This window comes from Eublepharis macularius, chromosome 13 (genome assembly GCF_028583425.1).
Source record: "Eublepharis macularius isolate TG4126 chromosome 13, MPM_Emac_v1.0, whole genome shotgun sequence".
Lineage (NCBI taxonomy): Eukaryota > Metazoa > Chordata > Lepidosauria > Squamata > Eublepharidae > Eublepharis > Eublepharis macularius.
In genome coordinates this window covers 60,178,345-60,192,972 of record NC_072802.1, presented here as the reverse complement: position 1 = coordinate 60,192,972, position 14,628 = coordinate 60,178,345, and the positions used below count along the sequence as shown (strand labels likewise).

At 42.7% G+C, this 14,628-nt stretch overlaps 1 protein-coding gene across 1 annotated transcript; it reads left to right on the top strand.

The window, feature by feature from the left end:
- Positions 1-129: 129 nt before the first annotated feature.
- On the top strand, positions 130-14,483 carry TRMT2A (tRNA methyltransferase 2 homolog A). The gene is made up of 12 exons (XM_054996133.1): positions 130-461; positions 3,438-4,160; positions 5,036-5,144; positions 5,759-5,940; positions 6,652-6,766; positions 7,614-7,729; positions 8,475-8,586; positions 10,137-10,259; positions 11,095-11,170; positions 12,841-12,957; positions 13,552-13,648; positions 13,861-14,483. Exons 2-12 carry the CDS (start codon positions 3,529-3,531, stop codon positions 14,117-14,119), a joined length of 1,938 nt encoding a protein of 645 aa, XP_054852108.1. The 5' UTR covers positions 130-461; positions 3,438-3,528; the 3' UTR covers positions 14,120-14,483.
- Positions 14,484-14,628: the final 145 nt, after the last annotated feature.

Below are 14,628 nucleotides of genomic sequence, written 5' to 3'. Positions count from 1 at the left end.
TTCGCCGCACAACCCTTCCTGCCAGGCCTGGACTCTAGGCCTCAGATTCAGTTCGCGGGTTTTTCCCATCAGCCATTGCACCGGGGCCAGGCGGCAGGCCAGAGACTCTCCGCTTAAAATGGCGCCCGCGTGCGGCGAAAGGGAAAAGAAGCTGCGCCGTGGGAGAGGGAGTGGGAATTTAAAAAGCACGCAGCGATGCCTGGTTTTCAATTCATGATGTAGTGGGTAAAAAAAAATGAAAGGAAGGGTGAGGAACGTCCCTTTTGAAAAAAGCAAAACTCCCACAGAAGCAGTAACGTCTTTTTAACCATCGCGCGGTGACGTCACCGGTCGACGCTTCTCTCTCTCTCTCTCTCTCTCCCCCCCCCCGCTCCGCCTCCTCCGGCTGCGTCTAGTTTGTGGCGTTGCGCTGACTGCAGGGCCTTCCCCGCGAAGAGGATGTGAGAGGACGAGGAGAGAAGGTGGGCTTGCGGATGGTGGCCCTTCCGCCCGCCCTGTTTGTAGCTTGCTTTATATTGCTCGTACGTTGCAGCCTTTGGGGGGTGGCGGTGCCAACCTCCAGGTGGGACCTGGAGGTCTCCCGGAATTCAAACTGATCCCTGGACTAGAAATCAGACCGCCCAGAGAAAATGGCTGCTTCAGAGGGTGAATTCTATGGCATTATAACCCGCTGAGCTCCTTCCCCTCCCTAAACCTTGCCTTCCCCGAGATCCACCCCCCCTAAATCTCCAGGAATTTCCCAAGTCAGAGTTGGCGACCCTAGACATGTATGCAGCAGGAATGCTTCTCAGTCGGATTGCCAACTACCAGGTGGGGCCTGGAGATCTGGAATTACAGTTGATACCCAGACTACAGAGATCAGTACCCCTGGAGAAAATGGCAGCTTTGGAGAGTTGAATGGTATACCCTGCTGAGGTCCCTCATCTCCAGGCTTCACCCCTCAAAATCTCTAGGAATTTTCTAACCTGGATCTGGCAACCTTAGTTCCTCTGTAGAAAATGGCAGCTTTGAAGGGTGGATTTCATTCTCCACTGAAGTCCTTTCTCTTCCCAAATCCCATCCACTCCAGGGTCCACCCCCAAATATCAAGGAATTTCCCCAACCAGAGTTGGCAACCCTACAACAGATGGGAAAAGGAGTAAAGGGAAGGCGCTTCAGTTTTAGCAGGTCACATGTGCATGCTTCCAAAAGGTGTATGGTGGAGCTAAGTTTGTCTTCTGGCATGCTTTCTGCAATAGGGTAGCATGTATAGCCTCTGGCAGCAAAAATAAAATGGGAGTATTGTGCCACCTTAAATGCTACGTCGTGAGGATACGGTTAGTATGGGGTGGGGAATTTCTTTTTTCAAAATTGACTTTTAAAAAAATATAGCCACTGATTCCTTCTTTTCTCTTTTAAAAGCAGGATTTCTCTTTGAAGAGAAATCAAGGCACCCTTTTGTAACTTCAGCCCTTGCAGTATTTTATGTTACATGCTGCAGGGCGGTGCTGTAGCAGGAAGATAGGAAGACACTGACTGCCTCTGAGCACCTACAGAGTGGAATTTTGCAAACCTTCCCTCCCTTCCTGCCCCGCCTCTCTTCAAATTTCTCTTTGATCATAAAGGAATTAATTAGAAACTGACTCCATATTCCTAAAAAGAGGAAAAGAGGAGGATTTGGGGGTTGCAAGGAGAAACAGGGTAAAGAGGAATTAACAGAATTTGTCTTAACCTTATGTGAGGATCTGTTCATCACATCTGATTTCGCATCTGATTTGTGTCATTTTGATTGGTGGTCATAATAAAAGTTATTATGCAGATTTTGTTCTTGGATTTTTGATTTGTAAAAGCAGAACAGCCTACAACTTCCTCCCCTTGTATCAGAGGAAGTAGGCTGTAGTCCCTGAAAGTTTATGCTGGAATAAAACTTTCTTAGTCTTAAAGGTGGCACTCAACTCCTGCTTATTTTTGCTGTGACGAACTAAACAGAATTGCTCCCTTCTCAGTCCATCTCAGTCATTGGGTTTAGAAAGCCTTAACTCTGCTTAGGGCTGCATCCTAAGACAGCCACTTCACTGATAGAAATTGTGTCATCAGACATGGACCTACAAATAACTGAACTTGAAAGATTGACTTATTTTATGCTCGTTTATAGGCACATTGATTCATGTAACTAGCACAGTACATTCATTACAAAAGCCACAGTTGGTTTCATGGGAGAGACAGAAGAAGGGGTAGATCTTACCATTTTATCAAGGTGTTTCTCAGAAAGGAAAATGAGTTTATAATACTATAGACAGTGCTGCTTGACTGATACATTAAGCTGAAGTAAAAATTGTCTTTAATGCATAAATGGAAGTCCTACTCTGAGATAATAGAAAAAATCTGCCATTTCTCAAAAAAATGGCTTGATTTTCTTTTACTCTCTCTGCTCTCAGGTTGTTTTTTTTTAATCAAAAATTGATAGGAATTGTATTTTGGTATCCTTTAAGGGACTGCAGGGCATCTGTTTGCTTATGATCTTTACCAGGTGCTTTCAACTCACCAAGAAACACCCTACGACAGGTGGCTTGGTGCTAATCCCCCCAATATCTGTTTCCCCTATTTTTAAGAACAGAAGGACCAAGTTCTTTCAAGTTAATAGTTGTATAAAAGTGGAGGGCCTTTTGGCAGGTATCATTTGTCTACCCAGGGTGAGAAGTTGTTCCTGTAGAAATTCCCTCCTCACAGTTATTAACAGTAAGTACTCAGGAAAGCGTGGGGTGCATTTATCTTGCCTTTTTTAATCTGAGCATATTTTAGTAAATGTACTTATTTATTATACTTATAGCTCACTTCCCTGATTGTCTCTTGTCTAGGCAGTGGCCAGAGAAACTGCCTTATGCTGCTGCCAGCTCTCCCAGAGACTTGGGGAAAGAAAGCTCTTGCCTCCCACTTAATAAATTTTTAACTGGACATCCGAGGGGTTGAGCCAGGGAGAAGCTGTAGACATTATAATTATTATTAATAGCCCACCTCTCTCTCGGAGACTCATGATTAATTGCACAATAAGATAAAAACAATTTAAGCAAACAGCAAATATCTCTAATGAACAAAACAATGCAGTGGGGCTAAGATTGAAGGACTGGAAAACAATGCAAACAAAGAACTTGCCTAAGGTAACAAAACTGCCATAAAGTTTGATATACCATTCTGAAGAGAGAATTGAGGATCCTCCCCAAGCTCTTGTGTGTGGTCACCCTTGCTGTTGGTTTTTCTCCTTTTTTCTGTTAATAGAATTATTTTTAAAAACATCGTTGCAGCTCTTTACATAAGTGTATTACCCAGTTGTGTGCCCTGAGTTACTGGCAGAAGGCTTGAATAAATTTTTTTGGAAAGCATCCTTGGTCTTAGTGCTAACCTGACTTGGTGAAACCATCCAGTAAGAAAATTGCTAATTTCTCCCCTTTTTATCCTAGCGAAAAAAGACACTTGATTTCACGGGTTGTCTCATCTGCAAGCCACGGAGAGTTAATTCTGTAAATGCTTCTTTCCTGGTTAGTTTAAATTATGGAAGAAAATAATGACAGCCCCATAGCTGATGAACAAAGTACAGTTCTTTTTGTGAAAACAGAAAGCGCAACTGAGAAGGAAATGAAGGAAGATGTGGAAGAAAGTAACAAAAAGAATACATCAGATAATTCCAACATGTACAGGTATATTAAAGATGACTTGTTTACTTCAGAGATTTATAAAGTTGAAATTCAGAACCTTCCAAAATACATAGGTTTTAATGAAGTGAAGAAATTTCTTGCCAAATATGGTCTGAACCCTCACAAGATAAAACTGTTGGGGAGACAGACTTTTGCTTTTGTCACCTTTAAGACTGAGGAGGAAAGAGACAAAGCCATGAAGGTCCTTCATGGAGTCTTGTGGAAGAACCGCAACTTAAGTGTCAGGCTTGCAAAGCCAAAGGCTGATCCCATCATGAAGAAGAGAAGAAGGGAGGAGGAAGACGAAGGAGAGGAAGAGGTGAAAGAGCATGCAGCAGCTAAGTGCCCATCCTTGTCAAAAGATGGCAGAGAGGAGCCTCTTAGTAAACAAATAGCAGATGTGGTGACTCCTTTGTGGAATGTACTGTATGAGGAACAGCTTGCAAAGAAGAAGCAAGAATGTGAGCAAGTGTTGCTGAAATTGACACGGTAATACTACTTTTTGTTGTTAAAAGAATACTTTGAATGGTGTTCACAAGTCTTGAGATGTTGGCAAACGCAGCCCTGAAACTGCTAAGCCAGAGGAGTCTGGTCAAATTTGCAATCCCAAGCCTGCTCAACTCTTTGGAAGTTCTACTGAATTTAGTAGAGCTGACTTCTAAGCAGACGTGCTCAGGATTGTACCGACTTAGCTTATCAGTAGAACTAAAACTCCGGTTCCTGCCCCTTTATCTAAAGGGTATATGTGTAAGGAAGGGGACCATCCTTTAAAAGCAATGTTTCCAATTGTCTAGTTCTGATAGCAGAGATAAGCAAGACCTCAGCAACTGGATCTCTCCCCTCCCTCCCCCCCATCAGTAGTACCTGCTGATCCACTCTTAGTGCTGCTGGCTGTCCAGACTCTGATGCCATGTTTTCTTGACTGAAGCTGTGTATGATGATCTGGTGGCTACCAGAAGTGGCAAATGCAAGGGAAGGGCAGAGGACACAGGCACTCCAGTTCACTAGGATGGGAAGTGATCTTAATGTTCAGTACTGATGACACACGTTAGCCCCAAGATCTCAGATTTTCAGTAAAAGTCCTGGTGAGCCACTGTTATGAGTGCTTTGTCGCTTTATGAGGCACATGCCGCTATAAAGTTTACTCTTGGATTGTGTCAATGTGACAGCGTGTTTAAAGCTGTTCCTTACTTTGACTGAAGTCTCTTTTCTCTCCTGGACATGCGTAAGTGGTATATACAGCTTTACCACCCACTAATACATGATGTTCAGTTGTTTGTTAGATCTAGGAAACATACTGAACGATAATGACTAACAAGGGTTATAAAAATGTGTAACATAAACAAATAGAACGTTTTTTCCAGGGAAATTGGAAACAACAACAGAGCTCTGCTACCATGGCTCTTCATCCAGAAGGAGAAGTACAGTGGCCTGTGTTGCGCTCTGGAAGGGGTGAAAGCATCACCATCACAGGTTGGGCATAAAATTGCTGTATGACATGTGACACTATGTTTAAAAATTTTGAAGAATTACAGGCATGGAGGACTTAAAATTATAGCAACTAAAACCTGCAATTATTAGATGGACTTGGCTAATACGGTGGTATGTGTTGCTGCAGAGGTGAATATTGTATAATGCAATTGATGAAGGACTTCTCCATGGCTTAATCTAGAGCAGGGGTCTCCGATCATCTTGCACTCATGGGCACCTTTGGAATTCTGATACAAGACAAGAGGGTTTCCAATAGATGTTTCAGGATGGAAGTGGCAAACCACATTCTTTTTTTTAAAAATTTTTTTATTGCAATTAAACCATACAACATACAAACAAACACTTATGAATCTAAACTTTAACCATTACAAAACTATTTTGATACAGGAGGGAGTTAGATATATACAGTCAAGTATTATATAATTTGACAAGGCATATAAATTAAAGCATAAAAGTTCTAGAGAGAGTAATTGTTTGAAGTATTTTTGATTTAGGCTGAATATTATTTGTATCAACATATTCAAAAAAAGGAAGCCATTTCTCCGCAAACCACATTCTTGAGGAGTGCCCTAAACTTTCTCTTGTTTTACATGTAGACTGAATATCGCAACAAGTGTGAATTTTTGATTGGCATAGGCCCCAATCAGGAAGATAAAAGCGTGGGCTTCCGCCTTGGCAAATACAAAGGTGGGACATGTGCAGTTGTGGAGCCCTTTGATACCATTCACATTCCTGAGGTTGCCAAAAAGATAGTGAAGGCCTTTCAAGATTACATAAGGTGAGGCTGAGTGATGGAAAGGCTTTGTCTCCTTCAGGTATATCAGGCTGGAACACAATTTGCTTCAAGGATTTTTTTTGTGTTAATGGTTGAGTAGCATTAGTGTTGAATTGTGAGGTTGCACAGCACCCTCGGCTATGGTTAATGCAAACCATGGTTTGCATTAATTGAAAATTTGAAACTGATTTTAGTCAAGTTATAAATCTGTGGTTCATTTCATATGCATGAAAATGGTGCTAATTCTATATGTTTCACCCCAACCATTTGTCTTCTACAACCCCCTGCTTCAAAACCGATATAAAACAACTTGAATCTTTCCCTCCCTTCTCTCCCTTGAAATATAAAAAGCCTAAGAAATCTAACTAGGGTCCTTTCTATTAGATACCAGTTTCTTAGGAAGAGAACTTTAGAAGATCATGCACTTTCATCTGCCAGTATGTAGAATCCTTCATTATCTGATAAATGCAAGACAAATTCATAGAAAAGCGATGTGAAGAAATCACGGTGAAAATGGTCAAGATATTCATGTACACGCTGTAATCTGAAGATCACAACACCTGGAGGCTCTGAAAAGAAAGTTTTCCTTGTCAAAGACCAAGAAGGAATGTTTCTTGATCTTGCTCAGAACCTGTCTATAATATTGCATCTTAGCAAAAATGTTTGTGGGCGTGTTTTAAATTCAGGTCTAGTAACAGGCTTTGAAAATTGCAGGTCTACACCTTACAGTGTCTACAGCCCGGAAACCTATGATGGACACTGGAAACAGTTAACGGTTCGAACCAGCCGGAATGGTCACATCATGGCAATTGCTTATTTCAATCCACAGGTACTTCATAGGATTTTCATACTAATGAGCAGTCTTAATTGCAGGATTGCAATAAATTGCTCCTGCTCGAGAAGTTTGAATGCTCTTGAAGAAACAATATGAAACCCAGGGCTGGATCTAGGGTTGCCGGTGCCCAGGACAACCCTAGTGCACGCTCCTGGCGCTGCGTGATGATGTCATTTCGGTGACATCACACAGGGCGGAGCGGCGGAGGCAGCGTGCGGGGCTGGGAAGCCGCCCGTGCCATTCACCTCCCCGCAGGCGAATGGCATGGGCGGCCTCGCAGCCCCCCGTGCTGCCTTTCGTCTGCCCTGCAGGACAGGGCGGCCGGCTTGCCACGCGCGCCCTGTCCTGCAGGGCAGGCAAAAGGCAGCACGGGGGCTGTGAGGCCGCCTGCGCCATTCACCTGTCCTGCGGGGCAGACGAATGGCATGGGTGGCCACGCTCCCTTTTGCCTGCCCTGCAGGACGGGGCGCGCGGCAAGCCGGCTGCCCCCTGTCTTGCTGGGCAGGCGAAAGGCAGCGCGGGAGGCTGCAAGACTGCCCACGCTGCTGCCTGCGCACTCCCGGCAGTTGGCAGCTGCTCCCGGCGCCCCCTCCCTGGCAGTGCCGGGGGCAGGCTACCCCCCCCTGCCCCCCCTCGATCAGGCCCTGATGAAACCTCCTGAGGCATAGTGGGCAAAGGGAGGTGTGTCCTCAGATGCACAGAGGCTTGCAAGTTGAGGGGGTGTTCTCAGGCAGAAGTCTGCATATGCTGACACACAATGTAGTAGCAACTACTTCCAAGCTGGGAAGGTGGTCAGTCACTGAGGCATCTCCCCCCCCCTTTGTATTTCTGAAACGTCTAGAAATTAAATAAAGAAGAGCTGACTGAACTGCAAAGCTCTCTGGCAAAGCACTTCACAGAAGGCCTTGGCAAGGATAGTGGAATAACTTCTCTGTACTTTGTGCAGGAAGGCCAGAGGTAAGCATTGCATCTCGGTGGCCTTTTTTCTTCTGAACCAACCAAAAGGCAGGGGAGGTCTTTGTAACAAAGGAAGACAATCCTTTAAACAAGTACAAAATATACTTCATTTAATGGACTGCTGTTGTTGTATGAGATGCTTCTATTTTAGACAAAAAGTTTGTTTTAATGATTGTGTCAGATAATTGCTATAAACATGTCCGTTTATAGCTGTACATGCTTTAAGCCCTGTTGAGATAATCGCTAACGGAGCTTGCTTAACTGTGTTCTGTACTGCATCCAGTAGGTGCAGTGGAGTCCATAAAAATAGAGAACAAATGGGAAGGAAATGCATTCTAGAGATTAAGTAGATTTTAAAAATAGTTTTTCTGTTTTATTTGACTATCTATTGTTTTAAGTATGTGCTCCTATATATTATCTGTTGCGTTAAGTATGACCCTACTGGGTAGTTCTTTGTTGTCTAATGTCAGTGCTAGAATTGCTTATGCTCTCTCTCAGCATTTCTTCAACTTTGTATTGGGTTTTTGTTAATGTTACATCTTTGTAAACTTGCATTTATTTATCCGATGGCATTGTTTATTGAAATGTCCTTGATATTGACTGCTAATCTCACTCTGCCTTGAGTCTCAGTGAGCAAGGCAGACTATAGATGACATAAATAAATAAAATAAATATCTGTGCTCTTACTTCTGAATGCCATTAACAGATTAAACAGATCATGATTAAATGCTATTTTTCCTCCCAGGAAATCTCCCAATCGTGAAGATTTGGCCTTAGAACACATTGCTGGTGACAAGTACATATATGAAGATCTTCTTGGGCTAAAGTTCCGGATTTCTCCTCATGCATTTTTCCAAGTAAATGATAATGCTTTGTAGCATCGTTTACTAGCAGTGAAATGAATGGCTGTGATCTTCTTCACAGCAAGAGGATTATGTAAAAAAAAAAATGTGCTCCCGTATAGCTGAAGTAGCTTTGATGGCCTATTGACTGAGGAACAGAAACAGTCTTTGGAAGGGAAGTAGCACAAACTTGTCCTTTCATGCCACCCCTCTCTCCTGCAATGTTTTTGAAGTAGGTGTGTTAATATATAGTGGCCATGCTGGTTTGTATCAGCATATCCAGTCTGGAGCTGGGGTACCCAGTGTGCTTTTAGGGTGGTGCATAAGCTGTCCTGATTCTCTGTGGCTTGCAGATGCTCCCTTTTGTGAATGCTCTAGCAGAGAGTCGCTTGTGCTACAGTCAGATAACTGTGTCTTCCTTTGGGTGACATCGCGACCCTGAACTGAGGCTTTGACCTTTTTCGCGCTTCAAAGTGCATTGGTTGACTTCAAAAGCAGATCTGTCAAGGTGTGAATGAGATCTGAAGAATACTTTCTTTTCAGTGGAAGATAATACTTCAAGCGAGCTTGCATACAACATCTCCAAAAGTTAAGAAATAGGTTTTTGCTTTCAGGAGAAGTTTTCTCCCATCAATTTCTGACATAGCATTTGATGTGTGTAGCTGTTTTAGTTTGCAGTAAGAGCAAGATCCAGGTCCAATAGCATCTTAAAGACCAACTAGATTTCCAGGGTATGAACTTTCAAGTCAAAGCTCCCTTTGCCAGATATTTTTGTAAGATATCTGACGAAGAAAGTTTTGACTCTTGAAAGCTTGTACCTTGGAAATCTAGAAGAGCAAGATCTGGGTCCAACAGCACCTTAAAGACCAACTAGATTTCCAGGTAATGAGCTTTCAAGAGTCAGAGCTGTGCACGCACACCTACTTAGGGGTGTACACTTCTTCGTTTTTCAAGCATCTGAAAATACTCAGTGATGCCAGTGTTGCATGATGTTGCTTGTGCTAAGTATGTGTGGGGTCATATTTTAAAATCTTCTATACATACGAGTTATATTTGTTGTTTCTCAGTAGATCAGGGGTCCCTAACCTCTTTGAACCTGCAGGCCCAGTTGGAATTCTGACACAGTGTGGCAGGCGCAGTAACGATGTGGCTGCCACAAACTGGCTACTGCAGGAGACCGAGCCAGGCATAAAACGGCTGCTTCAGCTTACCTTCAGTCACCCAGTAAAGATCCTTGTGCTGTGGAAGCCGCTTCTGCCAAAGCAATGTTTTTAAAAATCTGCACAGCCAGTCAGTACTCCAATGGCCAAACAAGCTATGCTTTGCAAAAGCCCCACCCAGCCCCACCCACTTTCTAGAAACACTTGGGCACCAGAAAAGATGTTGGCAGGTATAATTGCTCCCATGGGCACCACGTTGGGGACCCCTGCAGTAGATTAATCTTTATTCTCGATTTCTGGACAGATTGTAGTTTGAACTTGTCATTTTTATTTAAGTCATGATGGTTTAGGTTCTGACTTGCTTGATCACTGACTGTGTGTGTGTGTGTGTTGTGGATTGTGCAGGTAAATACACAGGCTGCTGAGGTTCTGTACTCTACTATTCAAGACTGGGCCCAGGTCAGCCAGGATACTACAGTGCTTGATGTCTGCTGTGGAACAGGATCAATTGGCATTTCACTTGCCAAGGTGAGCCAGAGGTTGGGGATGGTACGGTAGTTCAGCAGATTAACTATCATTCCAGTATAGTTTAAAAGTGATTCCAAAATTGTCACTTACAGAAATTGTTTGTTTCCTGATATAACACTTGAAACAGGTGGTGGGAATTAGGCATTTAAAGCAATGTAGTCCTAAATCTATTTTTTTTCAAGGGGCAGAGGTGATCATGTCAGTAGGAAAGTAGCTCTGGCTTTCTTAAGAAAATACCTTCGCTCAGGTGCTTTTAGTTTTGAAAAATTCCAAACCTCCGCTTTGGTTCTCAACTGCTAAAGAGATGGCACTACTTCTAATTGACTCAAGATTATCGCCTGAAGTTCAGCCCTGAGTGGCTTGTCAGTTTTCTCTTTGTGCACCTGAGTTTAAAGTAAGTGCAAGACAACAACCAGTTGTTCTTGCTTCTGTTCTTCTTCTACCTTCCTGGGAAAGCGCCTCCGCTTTTTTCTGTGGTTTAATGCAGAAAGCTCTCTCTCTCTCTCTCTTTCTCGCTCTCTCTCTGGAACTGCATCTTTGTGTGGGATTCCAGTTCACTGCAAAGCGAAAAGCCCTCTATGAACCAGTTGTTGGTTTCTGTTCTGTCTCCTACAATTACAGTGTACACAGAGCTGCTGAGTGAAACGGCTTCCATGGGTTAACATTCTAAAGAGCAGCTGGGCAGCCGGCTGAGCCAATCAGATCCTTAGTTGCAGTCCTCAGCGAAGAGAGATCTGAGGCTGGCATCCAGGGGGAGTGCAGTGGTGGTGATATCCACGTTCACAGTATGTTTACATCACCCACCAACTGCGCACTTGTCACTTTGGTTCTACAGAAAGTGAAGAAGGTGGTCGGAATTGAGCTGTGTCAGGAAGCTGTGGAAGACGCCAGGGTGAACGCTCAGCTTAACGGTTGGTAAAATAAAACATTCATTATTTTGATCTCTCAAATTTGAATCAAAGGGCAGAGTTTAGTGTGTCAACAATTAAGTTATGAAATAAGGATTCCCTTTGGTCTTGAGAATCTTTAGGTGTGTTTTTCTAGGACTGTAATCTTTAACTTACCTCTTTTGGGGAGTAGAACCTTTTTTTAAAACAGGTTCAGATTGCTAGATCGTTTCAGATTGCTAGAAAATCAGTGACTGGCAGGCTGTTTTGTAATAGAAATGTCTCCATACAAAGGATTACCTCTTTTCTGTGATGATGGCACATGCATACCTTGTTAAAGAACAAAAATGGTTTCTTTTGGATCATCTGAAAATCTCTGTTTAACCATCTGAATAAAGCCTGCCTTAGATTCCAGCCCCCTCCCCCCAAATCCTCCAGCATTATAGTTTCCCGACAGTGACTTGGCATTTAACATTTTAAGGAGGCTCCCAGTTTAAGCATCATTGCAGGAATGAAGTGCCTGCTTTAGCAATACAGAAAAGAGTCCAGTAGCACCTTTAAGACTAACCAACTTTACTGTAGCATAAGCTTTCAAAAACCACATCTCTCTTCATCAGATGTATTGCTTTAGCAATGGAGTTCTACTGACCTTTTAAATAAGAATCTCCCTTGGCAGAACTCAAAATGGTTTAAAGATAGTTCACACGATCCTTTCTGTACAGCTCTGTGTTGATCATAGGAAAGTTTAGGTCAAATACCTTGCAGCAGGGTGCCAAAATTCAATTGATGCTGACCCTTCCCTATAGTGACTCCATGTATGTGCCTGGTTGCTTGTTAGGCAGCCTGGCGAAAAATATTTACTGGCTGATCAAACGTTATGAAAACGGAGTCCAAAATGCAGCCTGGAGCTGTATATCCATATATAAATCCACAGCCACATGAACATTGGAGAACTATGAGGTGTCGAGGGTTCTGTTTTTTAGGGTGTCAAAAGAAGTTTGAAGACCTAAAGGCTTGTTAAGGTTTCTCTGTTAACAAAAACCTCAAGTCATGGTCATAACTAAGGACTGTAAAACAGGAGGAATCTAGCACCATTTTAAATTGGTAGGAGCCTTGCCTTTGGAAGGCAGTTGTCTTGAAGACTGATGTTTAGCTTCTACAGCTGATCCTACAAGTTGCTTAAGAACCCAGTTTAAAGGCTGAGCTTTTTCAGGGAAGGACCAGGTTGTAAACAATTGATTAAATGCAATGGACTGTGCCCTCGAGTGTATAAACTAGGATCCCCTCCCTCTGAGCCTGAAGGCAATTATTTTAGAACTGTTAAAACTGCATCTGTTTATGTCATGTTGTTCTGTTTAGGAAAACCGCCTTATGGTTTAAGTCGTGAGCCACTTCAGGGACCAGATCCCTGATTTTGATAGGGTCTCAGTGCCTTAACCCTTCGAACGGTGAATCTCCATTGAATCTGCAGATTACCCTCCAGTAGATGCATTCCATGAGTTGTTGAATATAGGACATAGCTGTTTCTGTGGGTGCAGTGAAGCCTTTTCAGAATATTTGCATTTAGCACTTACAATGTAACTTTGGGCTGATTTGCAACAGGGTATCAAATGCTGGTATAGAGAAAAAATGTAGGCAACTAATGCGTCTTTGTTTATGCTAAAGGATTAGTATAAATATTTTTTTTCTTTCAGAACTGAATAATGTTGAATTCCACAGTGGAAAGGCTGAAGATCTCGTTCCTTACCTAGTCAACTCATTAGCTCTACAAGACTCTATTACAATTGTGGATCCTCCACGAGCAGGGCTGCGTGAGTTTACACCTTCATCCCCCTCCCTTTTTTAGCAGAGTGGCTTGAACTGAAGAGAGGGTGTGTGACGTAAGGAGCAGTTGGGGCAAAAGTAAATGGGGCATCGCAGTTTTCTACATCTCCCTGGAATAACTGGGGATCGCTGCAAATATGGCTAGACGCTGGCTAGAAAGGAAAAGGAAGCTGTTTCTTTGTTTCTCAGCTGTAGACTTCCTTGCCACTTTATACTGTTGTTAAAGGGACTGCAGCACCACTCCTTTGGACTAGAACGACTGGATTACTTAAATGCATAGAACTTGGTTAGCCTAACAGAAGGGCAAAAAATCTTACTTTGCTGCGTAAAAGTAGGGGCTGGTCATTGCCATCTGCCTATACCCCACCTTTCCATGAATTGGTTAATATTGACCACAGGTGGCTAGTAGAATAGCCTGCATTGGCCTCTTTTGACTGATTTTTGTTGTATTGATATGGTTGGATGGGCTCAGTGTAAGAAAATATGGTGCTCAAAACAGAGTAACAGATCAGAGCTGCTTAATTTTAAACACAGCTGTTGGAACTGAACAGTCTAACTCCAGTTTTACTTTGAATTTCTAGATTCCAAAGTAATTCTTGCCATCCGAAAAGCTGAACACTTAAAAAAGCTCATCTACGTGTCTTGCAATCCTCGAGCTGCCATGAACAACTTTGTGGAGTAAGTTTACAATGGGCTTTACCATGAAGTTCCGCAGGAGTTTTATCCTCAGCTTAATATGGATTTGTAGTGTTTCAAACATAATTTTGTCAGTCTTTTGGGGTTATCGAAGTGGCAGTTGATGCTTTGAAGGAGGATGAGAAGTCCTGACCAACAAAGAACATTAATTATAATAGTGTATCACTAATACTCTGCTTTATTTTTCCTGGTAGCCTTTGTCGAGCTCCCTCAAATCGTGTCAAGGGAAGCCCTTTCCGTCCAGTTAGAGCAATGGCAGTAGACCTCTTCCCTCAAACTATGCACTGTGAACTGCTTCTCTTCTTTGAACGAATAGAACATACAAGTGAAAAACCTTCTGAACCATCAGTAGACTCTGCAGAAATTCCAACTACAAAACCCGAAGTAGGAGCTTCAGCAGAAGAGGACAACACAGACTTAATCAAAAAGCAAGCAGTAGTGTCTTCCAGCTAGCGATGAAGAGGCTTGCTAGGTTGCATGATAGCCTATTTTCCTTCTACGTCGCTCTCCTCTGCTCTCTTATTTCAAAATGTTGCTTCTCAGGAAAATTTCAACAAGCCGTTAATCCGTGGAGCATCAAAATTATGATTATACTTCATTGACAGTACTTTGTACCACAGACTTGCTTTTCCATTGAAGGGTGGTAAATGATCTTCTCGAGGTCCAATGAGCCTGGCAAAGCAGGACATCTAACTTATACCAAATTGATTTTATTTTTAAATGTCGAGCATGCCAATCTTAAAGACCATTGTGAAAGCTTGTATGTCAGAGCAAGACTCCTACAAAACATATGGTGAATAAATAATTCACGTTATTGAATGGGCATGTTGTGTGGTCTAGGTCTTATCAGGATCAATTTAAACCTCCCCAACTTTATTTTGAATTGTGTAGGATAGTTTTGGAAATAGATTCAAATGAATAACACAATATCCTATCCTCACAATGAAGTGAGATAGAGGGCT